Raw genomic sequence first — 14,223 nt, 5'->3', positions numbered from 1 at the left:
ATTGTGTTAAATTTGCGATTGTAATTTTAATCATTCTTTTCAGTTGCAAAATGTGCGCTAATGATTTTTCCTCTACACACAAACACGTTTAAGAACGATAAAAATGTAGTAATGGTAGTGTTTGCAATATCAATTAAAATAAAAATATTCAATTAAATTTTTTATTCATGATAGCTCACGTTAACGGTAATTACACGTGAATAGCAACAAGGAAGCGTAATTTGTTTTTACTAATAATAAAATGAGCCAACGATGGTTTTAGGCGATTTTGCAGAGATAAAAAATCGCGAATTATGTCATATGCAAAGAAGCGACCTTCAAAGCTCCTTCAAATCTGCTCATCGGGAATAAAACACGGGATAAAACCGTATCATTTATTTAAATTAAAGATGCGTGACAAGTAACAATCATGAAATAATGGAACATGTTCATTGTTCGAGGCTATATCTTGTAGGGAGCTTCTCCAATATAATTACCTCTGAAACAAAAAATGTTTAATTGAATAATCAGGAAAACGTGCGAAACTCACCCAGGACCGTAATTACAAACGTATAATTTCTCATACCAGGAACTCTTACGGTAAAATGTGTAGCCACAACCGACGAGCTGGGTGTCGGCCCAAACAACCTTAAACAAAAATTATAACACGAGGAGTTTTTTTGCGGGAAAATACTTGGGTGTAATGTCCGGTCATCCCTTTCGAAGTGCTCGGATATTTGAAGTCTTTATGTTCGTTGAACCATTTCTGGATAATCCCGTTCCAGTCGGTGGTTCTGGAGCTGGCAGTCGAACCCGTCCAGCCCAAGTTCTGGCCGACGTAAAATCGGGCTAAAATTGAAAAATCAAAACACATTTACGCTAAAACGCTACTTACTATCATTGACTTTGACATGTTTGAATTCGCACGTATTGGCGATTTTTTGGGCCTGTATTGCCAGCTTGTTGTCCCATTTCTGCAAGATTTTCGTTGGTTTTTGTTACAAAATTCGTAAATTTCTTACAAGATTTTTGAGGTTTTTTCCTTTCGGCTGTCCTAGCACTTTTCCTTGTGAAATCAAGCCTCGCAACTGGTTGTGTTTATTGACAATGATTTTCTTGTCATTTTCGCTGACCTTGTTTTCTGTGGAAAACCAATAATGATTTTACTTGGCAATGGAAGGCTTACCAAAAAGGCGTCCACATGAGCTAGCGCCTGCTAGAGCAACGCCGACACAGACCACAACACTCAAAATCACTCCAATATTCGCCATTTCGAGTCTGCGATCTACTAATTGCCAGCATTTAAAGTCCGTTCTTTATATCGCAGCGATAAATTTTTTTCTTAAGAATCACTTTCGAAACAATTCAATAAAAATTTATTAACTGCACGATTCCCACTTCTATTATGACGTATTTCTCCTCAAATCAGAAGCAATACGAAATACCATCCTGCTGATGGCTTGCAGGGAAGTGTGTTTTATCGTAAAAAACATGCGTTTATAATAATAATGTTATGCAAGGACGAGTGTCATTATATTCCAACAGTGTAAAAATACATTAGAATGATTTGATAACAGGAATTGTTATTGAGGTGTGGACGTGGTTTGGGTTCCTGATTGACTCACTTCACCCAAAGGGTTTTTTCATTGAGAAATTGTAAATATAATTGTTGCAATTGATAACATAACACTGGCTGCCAGTCATTTTTCGCAAAATTGTGTGATTTTCTAAATTAATTGTAGCGCGAGTTTTCCATGACGTGTTGCCTTGAATCAAGTTCGCATCATTGCAGAAAAATTCAAAGAGGAATTTGGCAAAAACAGCCAAAAATGAAAACACATCCGTATTATGTAACAAACTAGTATTGATATTTTGCGTCTTTTAAAAACATTACTTTAGCGGTGCCATTGGCCTCTACAAATCAATGAAAAATTCTTGTTCATGTTTAGTCACCGCAAGCCAAAAACATAAAGGTTTAAATTTATTTAATTAAAAATAATACAATTTTTTTTTGGGTTTTTTTGGCTAGACAATCGCATTTTTGGCTGAATAGTTTATAGAAACCCAGAAAGCGCAAAATAATGTAATATTTTGACCCATTTTCGCGATTTTTCAGTCGGAGTTAGCGAATTAAACCGTTGTAATATTATTATAGTTTCATTTTCTATTCGTGCAATAAGAACTTATCAGTTAAAAGTGTTTGAAATAATAATAATTTGTCAAAATAAGTCGCATAACCAAAACAATTCAAAGCTAAATTGTGATAAGTGAACAAACCAGTAAACAATAATAAAAAAACAAATATGCTGTTGTAAATCAATCATTTTTACGACTCAAAAATAAAAAAGTCTGTAATTCGTGACTACATATTTTTGCTACGTAGATGATTTTAATAGCATACAAAACTCGTTTTAAATAGTCACGAATTTTGAATTCACATTTGCTAAAAAATTTACCACTTACCTTATTATTTTTAAAATCATTCTTCCGGAAATTGAAAAAAAAATAAAAAAAACTTAAAAATTATTTATTCATCATTTTACAAACAGTAGTAACAAAATTATTAATATTCATTCAAAGTCACTCAATTAGGGGAATCTGTGACCTCAAACGTCCAATTTAAATGAAATTAGGTGAAAATTAACCACGCCTCCTGTTTTTATACCGCTTATATGGCGCTACTCCTAAAACATTGCCCCTAAAAAACAAAAATTAAACATTATCCCTGCAAAAATCCAACATACGCAGGCCCATAATTGCACACAAACAATTTGTGGTACTTGAATTTCTCTTTCTTGGTTTTATAGTAGGTGTATCCACAACCTACGTATTTGGTATCAGCCCAAATAACTTGAGTATAGTGTCCACTTTCCTTGCTATAACCGGGGTATTTATACAATTTGTGTTCGTTAAACCAGGAATACACGGCACTGGTTGCATTGAACCCCTTTTCCGGTGCAGTGGAGGACCACAAGTATAAATTCTGACCAACACTGAAACGTTCTGAAAATAATTGCATCAAATATTCACTTCTGGTGCGGTTATTTACTATCTTGCACTTCCACGTGCGCAAATTTACAAGTGTTGGCGATTTTTTGCGCCTTTTTGGCCAACTCTTTGTCCCATTTCTACAAATTGCAAGTCAAGTGAGTTTTAGAATAAAATGTACACACCAAATTATTCATTTTGACGGCTCTAGGCTGCTGCCTTATTTGGCCTTTTTTGATAAGCTGACGCAATTTGTTATGAATCCAGACGCTTTCTTTGCGTTGGCCGGAATTTAATTTTTTGTCTAAAAATATGGAATAACATGTAAAGTTTATTTTTATGTATTGTACCCAAGACTTTCTTTTTGGGGCAAATTGAATCACAAACACATAGGAGAATTAAGAGCAAAAGTAACTTCGACATCTTCACTACTGATGCGTAAATAATTGTTATCTTATTGATAAAAATATTGCGAACGGAGGGAGTGGCAAAAAATAACTCATTTCAAAACGTTTTATTGATGATACAAATGTGTACAAATAATTATCTAATCTTCATCACTTGAAATAGTTCTCGTGCGCTTAGGCGCCGGCTTTTCCGCCTCGGAATCTGACTCAATCCGGTTGCGCTTATTAATGTCATTTTCTTCGTCTTCATCTTCGTCAATTATTCTTCGGACGCTTTTCTTCACTTGTGGAGACACAGTCGAGTTGTCTTCTTCTTCATCACTCTCTATGACACATCTACTGCGAGAAACACTAGTTTGGGTGTTGTTTGCACCATCATTGGTTTCGTCTTCGTCACTGCTGACCACATTTCTTCCTTGTTTCTGCTTTCTATTTTGTGACTTATCTTCGTCACCATCTTCAGTTTCTCGGGCCCCGTCATTGGAAGCATCATCTTCACTGTCGACCAAATTCCTGATTTTTTTCTTTTTTTTAAGTGAAGTTGGAGGTGCAATATTTTTTGTTTCGCCTGTTTGTTGCGATTCAGGGACTGTGAGTGTGTTATCAACGGCTTGTTGTAACAAATCTATGTATTTTCTTATCACATCGACTGATAAGTTGCCCGGAATTCGCCAGTACATTTCCTGTAAATTTAAAAATTACAGGGAACTGTAAAATGTGAAGAGGGTGCGACAGCTAGCGCCGGCTAACTGACCGGAGGACGAAAAATGTAAATTAAAATAATTGTGAAATAAATGTTTAGCAATTCATTAAGTGGATCAAATGATTAATTTATTGATTTAAATAGGAAGTTAAGTAATAGGAGAAAATCAATAGCAATGTTGGTAGAGATGGCAGCACGTACCTGTTCGTCGAAAGGCTCAGCCACGCCGAGAGCTTTGAGCGTTTCAATAAAATCAGCATTTTCCATAGCATTAACTGCATAATCCATTATTGGGACTAATGGAATTCCTTCACATCCGTCATCATTTTCAAAATCTTCAACAGCGTCGGAAAAACTGTCTTTGAGCCATTCTAACGCTTCACTCATCCCTATATTAAATCAGACTTAATTTGATTCCAAACCTTTTTATGGCAACATTCACCTGACTCGACAAGTTTAATAAAAAGTGCGGCAATCCGGGCATCCGATGCCATATTTACTTGACGCGTTACAGGTTTCTTTTTCTTGCTTTTTGTTTTAGTTGTGTTTCTTTGTGCCGCGGAATTATCTCCTCGACTGGCTCCACCACCATAATCATCATCTTCTGATCCATTACTTTCCGAATCGCTGTCTCGCCTCGTCGCTGCAAAAACCCCAAATTGATAAGCCATTTTCGGCCGCCGGAGCGCCAAAATCATTAAGACTGTTTCATTGAAACAAAACCCCCGTCAACTTTTTAATCCAGCCATTGTCTTGGCGAAATACTAAATGTCAATATTAAAATGAATAATGAAATTCAATTTGGTGGCGGCGGTATGCACAAACAAAAGCCGGTGTTTATCTGCGCCGCGTCTGTGATTATTCCTCATTGTGCGAAATACAAGCCTCGATGTGTGCACTGAAACGTGCACGCCGCCCCCACGCCAGCCGCCCCACACTTTTTCTTTTAATAGGGCAAATTGAATGAAGTATGAGTATGATAATTCCGCATTTAAAATACCATTTCGGACCGAGTATTAAAAACAGCTTGCGACGATTCATTTGTAAACGCGACTCGAGCGCCGGATTATGCAATTCGGAACTTTGCCCAAGAAAAATGGAAAACGGAAGAGTTGGGCGACTTTCGAACAAAAATCGATGAAGGGCTTAAGTTAAACAGCGAACAAGGGAGACGCCGAAATCATAAAACGATTACATTTTAACCAGTAAAACAAAAAATACTTTTTCTAAATTATATTTTTGTTTTTTCCCTTAAAATTTTCAGGTATCGACGGATTACGCGAGATTAACTAATCTTAAATTTCCTGAAACACTACAAGAGCGTTTCTTGTTAAGCTTTTATTTAACTTGCTTTGTTGTCTGTCTGTCTGTTTCAAAAGTTTGGAGCCAAATTTGAAAGAGTTCCCGATATACCAATGAATTGAAATTTTGTATAACTCAGAAAAAAAAACGTTTAGAATAAGTAAAGACTAAAAAACAATATATGAAAAAATTAAAAAAATGTTTTTCTATCAGTTTTTCTTTCCGGAAAAAAATTACATCCCACTATATCGATCGAAAATCGAAATGTTAAAATGTCTATGAAAATGAAATAAATAAAGAATAGATAATTATTGTAAAAAAAATTAACAAATATTAAAACAAATATCTGTGCCTTATTGTTATTAAAGCAGCGAATTATACAAAATAAAACTGGGTTAAATTTGAAATGAAAACCAATAGATTCTTGTAAGTAATAAACAATAAACAAAAAAATATGTGATAAAAAATTCCATAAACATTGTCAGAAAAAATTGCTCGTATGTATTAACTGGGAAGTAAAATGAAAGATTACAAACATATCGGAATTAAAAGAGCAGAAAATGTAATTGAAATTCTTAGAAGAACAAAAAAAAACGAACAAATGACAATGCAAAAAAATCTGATGAGATTGAAGAATAAAGAGATGAAATGAAAAAGGTGTCATATGGGTTAAAATATCTATGTAACTGAAATAAATAAAGAATAGATAATTATTGTAAAAAATAAACAAATATCTGCGATAAAGCTTTATTAAAGGAGCGAATTATACAAAATAAAAACTGGGTTAAATTTGTGAAGAAATTCCAAAGAAACTAAATAAAAAAATAAAATCTAACCAAGATGAAAAAGTTAAAGTAAAGACTGAAAAGAACAAACAATGTCAAGAATAAAAAAATAAACTAATATTAAAACAAAAACCTGTAACAATGCCTCAATGCAACGAATCATGTGTATAAATTTAAAGCTTGGTTCGAATTTTTTCTTGGAAAAAAGCTATTCAAAAGCTGCACTAAAAAGTGAAAGATATTGTTTTTCTATCAGAAGAGAATATTTCTGCTTACAAATTAGGATTTTTTCGGTTTTCTTTCCGAAAAAAATTTGCTCCCCACTATATCGTCTATTTGTCCGTTGTACCGAGCGGATTTTTCCCGAACCTGTTTCGGTCGTCCGGCGAATTGCAAGAAACGAAACTAATTAATGCCTCGTTTGATCTTATCTTTAATAATGCAACCCCTTTGAAAGTCGTAATAACGCCAAAAATCCAGCTGCTTAATTTGATTACTCGGCGACCGAGGGTAAAATTTACCAACACTTAATTTACTTTGACTTTGTCTTAAGTTTGGAACAAACCCGGCTGATAAATTCGCTCGCTACATTTCAATCCGAGTTTTTGCACGTCACGCAACATTATTCACTAAAATCGGCCGGAAATGCCATTTAATTCGAATTAAACATGAGTCAATAATTTATGTGTATAAATTACGTCCCAACATAAAAGTTTCCATAAAATGCGAGATAGAGCGCACATCCGAGACGGCCCGACGTAATTTATTTCCACTTAAGCCAGCAAGGGGACGTCTCGATTTTTCTCGAGGGGTTCCCCGCTGCCGGTGGGGACTCGCAATGAAGCTGTACACAGCATTGTCAGAACCAGAGTACGTTCTGATTAATTCAATGACAAGCCAAGATTGCCTTTCGCCGAAATCATTTATCTTTTGTCCCCTTCGGGACCGCGATCGCGTATTGTGCGTGTCCGCAGAGAACCTGAATAGGGGGCACCCGCTATGTAAACGGCGTGTAAAGATTAATGAGACCCGAAATAAGGCCCACGGTTCGGCTGCATTCCGACTGTTTACCTTATTTCAGCAAAAATAACTAATTTTAAAACAAACTTAAAATTATTAGGTAGGTACTAAAATGTTAGAGAAAACTAACACGTAATCCAATGAGAAAGTTAAGCTACACAATAAAATGAAAACCAATAATAGATAATAAAATTGTAAAGAATAAAAAATAAACAAATATAGAAACAAAAATATAATATATATAAACCTCTAAGACACGAATTATACAAATTCAAAGCAGGGTTGAAATTGTGGAGCTGAAAAAATTCCATAGAAGTTATAAGAAAAAAAGCCCACATGTATTAACTAAAAAATAAAAGGAAAGATATTGCAAACACATCAGAATTAAAAGAGCAGAATAAGTTATTGAAATTTTTTGAAGAAAAAAAAAACGAACGAAAAGCAATGTAAAAAATCAAATGAGATTGAGGAATAAAAAACAAATAAAAGTGTCGTATACGTTAAAATGTCTTATGTAACTGAAATAAATAAAGAATAGATAATTATTGTAAAAAATAAACAAATAAGAAGATAAAAAAATATGTCATAAAGCCTGAAAGACACGAATTATACAAATTTAAAGCTGGGTTGGACCTGTAAAGCTGAAAATATTCCATAGAAATTATAAGACAAAAAAACTCGTATGTATTAACTGAAAAATAAGAGAAAAGATATTACAAACATATCAGAATTAAAAGAGGGGAAAATGTAATTGAAATTCTCACAAGAAAAAAAAAAAAGAACGAAAGACAGTGCAAAAAAGTTAGATGAGATTGAAGAATAAAGAGATGAAATGAAAAAGGTGTCGTATGCGTTAAAATGTCTATATAACTGAAATAAATAAAGAATAGATGATTATTGTAAAAAATAAAAAATAAACAAATATTAAAACAAATAACTGTGATAAAACCTTATTAAAGCAGCGAATTATACAAAATACAAACTAGATTAGATATAAAATGAAGATCAATAGATAATTGCAAGGAATAAAAAATAAACAAATATGGAAACAAAAATATGTTATAAAGCCTGAAAGCCACGAATTAAACAAATTAAAAGCTGGATTAGAATTGTGCAGCTGAAAAAATTCCAAAAAAAATATAATAAAAAAAATGCTCGTATGTATTAACTAAAAAATAAGAAGGAATTACAAACATATCAGAATTAAAAAAGCAGAAATTATAACTGAAATCCTTAGAAGAAAAAAAAACGAACGAAAGACATTATTAGACAGTGCAATAAAATCTGATGAGATTGAGAATAAAGAGATAAAATTAAAAAAAATATCTATGTAATTGAAATAAATAGAATACATAATTATAGAAAAAAACTAAAAATAAACAAATATCTGTGATAAAGCCTTATTAAAGGAGCGAATTATACAAAATAAAAACTGGGTTAAATTTGTGAAGAAATAGGAACTTACAATCGTTGCTGAAAATCCAAAGAAACTGTAAATAAAAAAATAAAATCTAAACAAGTTAAAAAAGATAAAGTACAGACTGAAAACAACAATTGTCAAGAATAAAAAAATAAACAAAACCTGAAAAAAAATCTGTAACAGTGCCTCAATGCAACGAATTATAGGTATGTATAAATTGAAAACTTGGTTCAAACTGTAGAGAATAAAGAAGTGTCAATCGTTAAAAAAGAACAACAATTTTATATTATAAAATTTTAAGTTAATAGAAAGATATTACAAAATATAGAGAACGTATTAAATATTTTGTTAAATCAAAAGAGCAGATTTGTAAGTCCAAGAAGAAGCTCTAGGGTGAAAAAAAAAAGACCTAAAAAATCATAACAACAATAAATAAATTTTCTACTGTCATTCGTGTCGCTGCTGAAAAACAGAAAGACTAATTAATTGCAAACAAATTTTGTCGTAAAAGATCTAGTTTATCCGAGCAAGTAACGACACGGCGCAGTCTCACGCATTTCCTCGTTTCGCTGTTAAGTGAAATAGTAGATACACATTTATTTGTTAAAAAACACATGATGAAACAATATCCTGAACCATAGAATCAATTTTTGTCCGGCAATAATTACATTGTCTAGTAATAATTGCAAACGAATTTTAGCCTGCTTGAAGCGGCAATTTTCAGGAATTTTCAGCAATTTGGCCGTGTCGCTGTTGGAAAACAAGTAAGAAGTTAACAAGGCGCAAATTACATTATGACGACGTTCTTAGCGCTGGTCCCTTCGGGGCGTATCATTAGTCACCGCACACGTGGTGATGAATGGCACTAGGAGCTGAAAGGCAGACACAATCAATTAGGGGAAGGTGTGTGCGTGCCCCAGGACGAACAACACGAGACCATTGTCCTTGCTGACCGACCGACGCCACTTTCCAATTATACGGGGGATAATTGGAAGTGCGGTTGAAACCTCGCTAGACGTTTTGTTTCCGTCATTATTAATTTCCCCTCGTTGACCATTTTAAACGCAGCGAGTTTTAATTTCAATTTTTCGGAACGATTTATACATTTTTAACGGCAATATGTCTGCTACCCTGAGACACAATTATTTCTTTTTGTCCTCTCTAACCCCAACAAACATGCAGGCCTCTCGACTCCAGCTAGGGGAGTTTACCCTTTGTAGGATAATAACAAAAGATTTTTTCTTGTATTATTTATTTGCTCACTTTCTGATTTTTATTACATGTTATTTCGGCTTAATGGCCGAAGTACGAGGTTTTTTCTTAAGTCTGGCGGTTTAATGAACGCCGTGATATGTGGAACCGGCAATGATGGATTACTTCCGTATTCGCATAAATAAACTCATAAAACGTTGATTACGCGACGGGTATTAATGAATAGAGACGCGATAAAAAGGGGATTGTTTTTTTAAATGCAGTATTGATCATAGATGGCGCAATTAATTACCTGTCGGCCTCTTGGCGCCCCCTCGCTTCTTCCTCACGTCGGCTTTGTCCCGTATCACCCCCAAATCTAGCAGTTTCTTCGTAAGCATCTGCCTGGACCTCTTCACTTCTAATCTAGGCATTATGCATCCGAGCGGATCTGTAAGTGGATTATTTCGCGTCTAGAGCGGTAATAAACCCCTTGACCATCCATCTTACCGGCGGCGTCTCTGAACTCGTGGAACAATGCCCGTAATTGCATCACTTCCTCGTCGCCCCACTCGCAACGTGTAGATTTTCTCATCGTCGCAGGGTTGACGAGCAGACACATATCTTTGAGTTTTTTCAATACGGCGCGACGAGTTCGCGTGTTATCAATGAGATTATTAACGATCCAATCGACGACGTCTGTAAATGAGACGTCAGTCGCGATATTTGAAAAGGGAAATGAGCAGTACCGTCTTGCAGTTGATTCGTTTGGTGTTCCATGAATAAACGCCGGAGTTCGTCCTCCTCCTCCTCGGTCCAGCCTCGAGAAGGCGCCCTTTAATTTTATGGCATTTTTAAAGCGCCTTCATTAAAAAGATAATGCCCGAAAAGCATTTACAAAACGAACGCCGCGAATTTATTTCAAGGGGTTTCGTTACGCCTCATGAATATTTTCGATAATAAAATGAGGACCGAGACGGCGAAAAAACGCACGGCCGCGACAATTTCATATTTTGCGACACAAAAAACAATCAAATGCTTTGCCTTGCATAAAAAGATATTAAATCAAGGTTTAATTACTCCGATGATGAGATATCACACGACGTCCAAACTAATTTGCATATTCATCACGCACCTCACAACATTAATTAGGCTTATTTTTAATTATACATTACTGAAATAACAAAGAAAAGCGGTTTAATGGAAAAACACGTCAGTGCTAACTTATTTACGGTAATTTTGTGTAACTAGATCTACAGAAATAGCTCTCAAGGAAAATCTCCAACTAGAACATTAGGTGAATTTTTAAATAAAAGCTTTTATTTAAAATTTAAGTAACTAAAACTTTTTTCCTCAAAAAGGCGAACCCAATAACTGAAAAAACGCAAGTTCGGGCGTACATCCGGCAACATTTTCTAATAATAAAGTAAATAAATAACTCGCAATCGACTTATACAACCACTATTTTGCTTTTCCAACAACCGATGTTTCATGCAAATTTTGAAAAATTAGTATTTACATACACTGTATTTCAAAACAGTACTCTGTCACTGAGATGTACATACTTTGCTTTTATTGACGAAAATTTCGAAAAATTCGACTTCATGTTCCGAAAACGGCTTTTTTGAATGTTTTCAAGTGCATTTTTTGCTATTTTATATTTCATATTTCATATTTATATTTTATATTTTATATTTTATATTTTATATTTTATATTTTATATTTTATATTTTATATTTTATACTTTATATTTTATATTTTATATTTTATATTTTATATTTTATATTTTATATTTTATATTTTATATTTTATATTTTATATTTTATATTTTATATTTTATATTTTATTTTATATTTTATATTTTATATTTTATATTTTATATTTTATATTTTATACTTTATATTTTCAATTTTATATAAAAATGTGATTATTGTGAAAAGTAAAATCGATAAAAACAAACGAGTACAATATTTGTATTCTGCATAAAACAATAAATAGAAACCACTCGCTTTTGATCTTTCTGTTGAAAGGAAAAGTACTAATAATAATTAACACTAAAAACATTTACAAAAATTCAAATGCAATTTTCTTAAAATTCCTTCGATAAAAATTAAACATGCAATACATTCTTTTTCGTCTAGAAGAGAGAAAAATGGGACAAATTGTGGACAGTGTAATTAATTACTTATACCAGTCAAAACGATGTGAAAATTTGATCTTTTTGCTCTAATAAAGAGCGATGAATGATGAAAGTTTGGCCGAGCTTCGCAACACTGGTTTTTGTCGCTCAAAAATAAATATATCGGTTAATCTCTGCATGAATATTTTTGTGCGAGGACAACGAAGAGATAGAATTTGGTCATTGGGCCCTGAATCAGTCGCAATATTTAGTTAATTAATTTCGCGTCCGTGTCGGTGCAAACATTGCAATTTGCGTGTCTGTCACACCGAAAAATTCGCTAGTAAATCGAAATATCTATTCAAACGAGCGTCCGAATAACCGGCGTATTAGGATCGTGAAAAAACTTACTTTTTCGTAGTCCCATATCCATGCTCGATCTCGTACGCCTCATTCGTATTCTTGAAGAACAAACTTTCCATATAAACTTTCTTATTAATCTCCGTAATTTTTATAAATTGCCGAATAATATAAGTCGCAAACTTCACAAGTTCCTGCAATTCACTCAAGTTAATCGAGGTTTAAATCCCGGGACCGTTACCTACACGATATTGGGGAAAATCCTTATTGGCATAAATCTTCTGAAAAGTCCGGAAAATTGATACTTGAAAAATCATTACGTACAGTTTACAATCGAAAGCGATGCGATGGAGCAACTTAATGATGCAGTGATTTGTGTTCACGGAATTTGACTCAAAGTCGCGCAAAGCTAGGCCACACGCTCGCACTATTCGAGGGTGAGCCAAGCTAGAATTAATTTTCCGATTAAACTAGAAAAATTAATTAATTGCGAAAGTACCGTTTCGAAAAATCGGTGAATTTGAAATTGACTTCGCCATAGCCCGCCTCCTCGTCTTCCTCCTCTGGAAGAAAGTTATTTGTACTTACTTCCAGTCTGAGTAAAACTCACCGTCGTTTTCGTCGTAAATCGGCTGCTCCTCGATGGTAGGCGTCGGCTCGTCGTCTGTAAAAAATTGGGGTAAGAAATGTTTATACCAGCGTCGCATTTAATCTTGTTATCTTTCACTACTTGAGTCTCTTACGTAATTTAAACTAATTACGCCTTTTGCTGACTGTTAGCAATTTAGTCCGACATTACAATGTCTCTCCGGTTATCCACTTAACCGCCCCTGGTTTATGAATATTTCAAGATAAATCCAGATTAAAAAGCGGCATTAGAAACGACGTTTCATGCTAATGCGGTTTTCGGACCATTGCAATCGAGATGGCGTCATATTTTACAAAAATAGCTTCATTTCAGTTCGCACCTAGCCGTAAAAGTCTCCCGGGAGCTATTGTCATGCAACAGCAAGTTGATTAAATTTAACGCTAATGCCAGAGATAAGAAAATAAAAGAGCCCGAGTCGGGATTAACGAGATACAAATTTCGCTCGCAAGCAGCAAGCGTATCGCAGCCGTGCCAATAATGCGTTTATAACGGCTCAATTAGTTTCGGTAATTATGTGCATTGTTGCAAGCGGTCACCTGCGAGCATGTGCCTCGACATCCGACTAATTATTGCACCATTCAGTTCAAACGCTAACGCAAATTCGGCACATGGTGATTGCCTAATCTGCATAGAAATACGGACGAGATTCGACAAATAGCAACGTCAACAATCCACAAACCAGCAAAATCTAGGTCAAATTACCAGAAAAATGCAATTTATTATTATTATTTTTCATTTTGTCAATTGCTTACGACTTCGTCTGCGTAAATTTTAATTCACACCGATCATAAATGTTTTTTTTTTATCTAGTTAATGATGGAATTCCATCTTCCAACGCTTATTATTGTAGTTCTGAATATTGTAATTAATAATGAAACCTTTTTTTTGTATAAATGAGCAAAGCTGTTTTAATTTTTTTTAACTACAGGAACACCAAACAGCCGAGTCATTTCATTAGAATTACAGAGTCCATACACATCTAAATATTTTTGAAATTTTTCGTTTTGGCAAATCATATATGCTATTATTTTTGATCATTTTTTGTTGTTGTTTTTAAATAAAAGCTTTTTAGTGTTATTTGGATGGAATTGTCACTTATACCTAATAAAATTCACCAACGGCGTTTACAGAGAAATATTTACTCTTTATTTATGAGTTTTATGATTACGTTAACTCAAACCAATGCGGAACCTTTTGTTAAATGTAAATAAATAATCCGTTTTTTCTCAGAAAAATTCAGAAATGCTTGTTGCAAAAAAAAATATTTTGTAAGTTTTATAAGTGTTAAAATAAATTTTTA

The 14,223-nt window shown here is 33.9% G+C and overlaps 3 protein-coding genes across 4 annotated transcripts in view; all 3 read right to left on the bottom strand.

Annotated features, from left to right (window-relative positions):
• Nucleotides 1-360: 360 nt before the first annotated feature.
• On the bottom strand, nucleotides 361-1,451 carry LOC659703 (venom allergen 3). Its single transcript, XM_008202827.3, has 6 exons — nucleotides 1,166-1,451; nucleotides 1,002-1,120; nucleotides 875-953; nucleotides 674-828; nucleotides 530-627; nucleotides 361-478 (listed from the first exon to the last, which is right to left on the bottom strand). Exons 1-6 carry the CDS (start codon nucleotides 1,248-1,250, stop codon nucleotides 442-444), a joined length of 573 nt encoding a protein of 190 aa, XP_008201049.1. The 5' UTR covers nucleotides 1,251-1,451; the 3' UTR covers nucleotides 361-441.
• A 1,039-nt stretch (nucleotides 1,452-2,490) lies between these two features.
• On the bottom strand, nucleotides 2,491-3,467 carry LOC103315072 (venom allergen 3). The gene is made up of 5 exons (XM_008202828.3): nucleotides 3,318-3,467; nucleotides 3,153-3,271; nucleotides 3,029-3,107; nucleotides 2,724-2,982; nucleotides 2,491-2,677 (listed from the first exon to the last, which is right to left on the bottom strand). The coding sequence occupies exons 1-5, from the start codon at nucleotides 3,388-3,390 to the stop codon at nucleotides 2,620-2,622; spliced, it is 588 nt and encodes a 195-aa protein (XP_008201050.1). The 5' UTR covers nucleotides 3,391-3,467; the 3' UTR covers nucleotides 2,491-2,619.
• The window catches only part of timeout, a 32,883-nt gene continuing 21,977 nt past the window's right edge, over nucleotides 3,318-14,223 (bottom strand). For both annotated transcript variants that reach the window (XM_008202829.3, XM_015985279.2), the window contains 10 exons: nucleotides 12,885-12,938; nucleotides 12,774-12,837; nucleotides 12,520-12,721; nucleotides 12,326-12,468; nucleotides 10,545-10,630; nucleotides 10,306-10,494; nucleotides 10,109-10,246; nucleotides 4,520-4,720; nucleotides 4,279-4,466; nucleotides 3,318-4,057 (listed from right to left, as the gene is read on the bottom strand). In XM_008202829.3, coding sequence (XP_008201051.1) covers nucleotides 3,515-4,057; nucleotides 4,279-4,466; nucleotides 4,520-4,720; nucleotides 10,109-10,246; nucleotides 10,306-10,494; nucleotides 10,545-10,630; nucleotides 12,326-12,468; nucleotides 12,520-12,721; nucleotides 12,774-12,837; nucleotides 12,885-12,938 — 1,808 coding nt within the window. In that variant the 3' untranslated portion in view covers nucleotides 3,318-3,514. The remainder of the gene's footprint in view (nucleotides 4,058-4,278; nucleotides 4,467-4,519; nucleotides 4,721-10,108; nucleotides 10,247-10,305; nucleotides 10,495-10,544; nucleotides 10,631-12,325; nucleotides 12,469-12,519; nucleotides 12,722-12,773; nucleotides 12,838-12,884; nucleotides 12,939-14,223) is intronic.

Source organism: Tribolium castaneum, chromosome 4 (assembly GCF_031307605.1).
Source record: "Tribolium castaneum strain GA2 chromosome 4, icTriCast1.1, whole genome shotgun sequence".
Taxonomy (NCBI): Eukaryota; Metazoa; Arthropoda; class Insecta; order Coleoptera; family Tenebrionidae; genus Tribolium; species Tribolium castaneum.
Note: the sequence above shows the minus strand (reverse complement) of the source record. Positions and strands in the feature narration are given on the sequence as shown.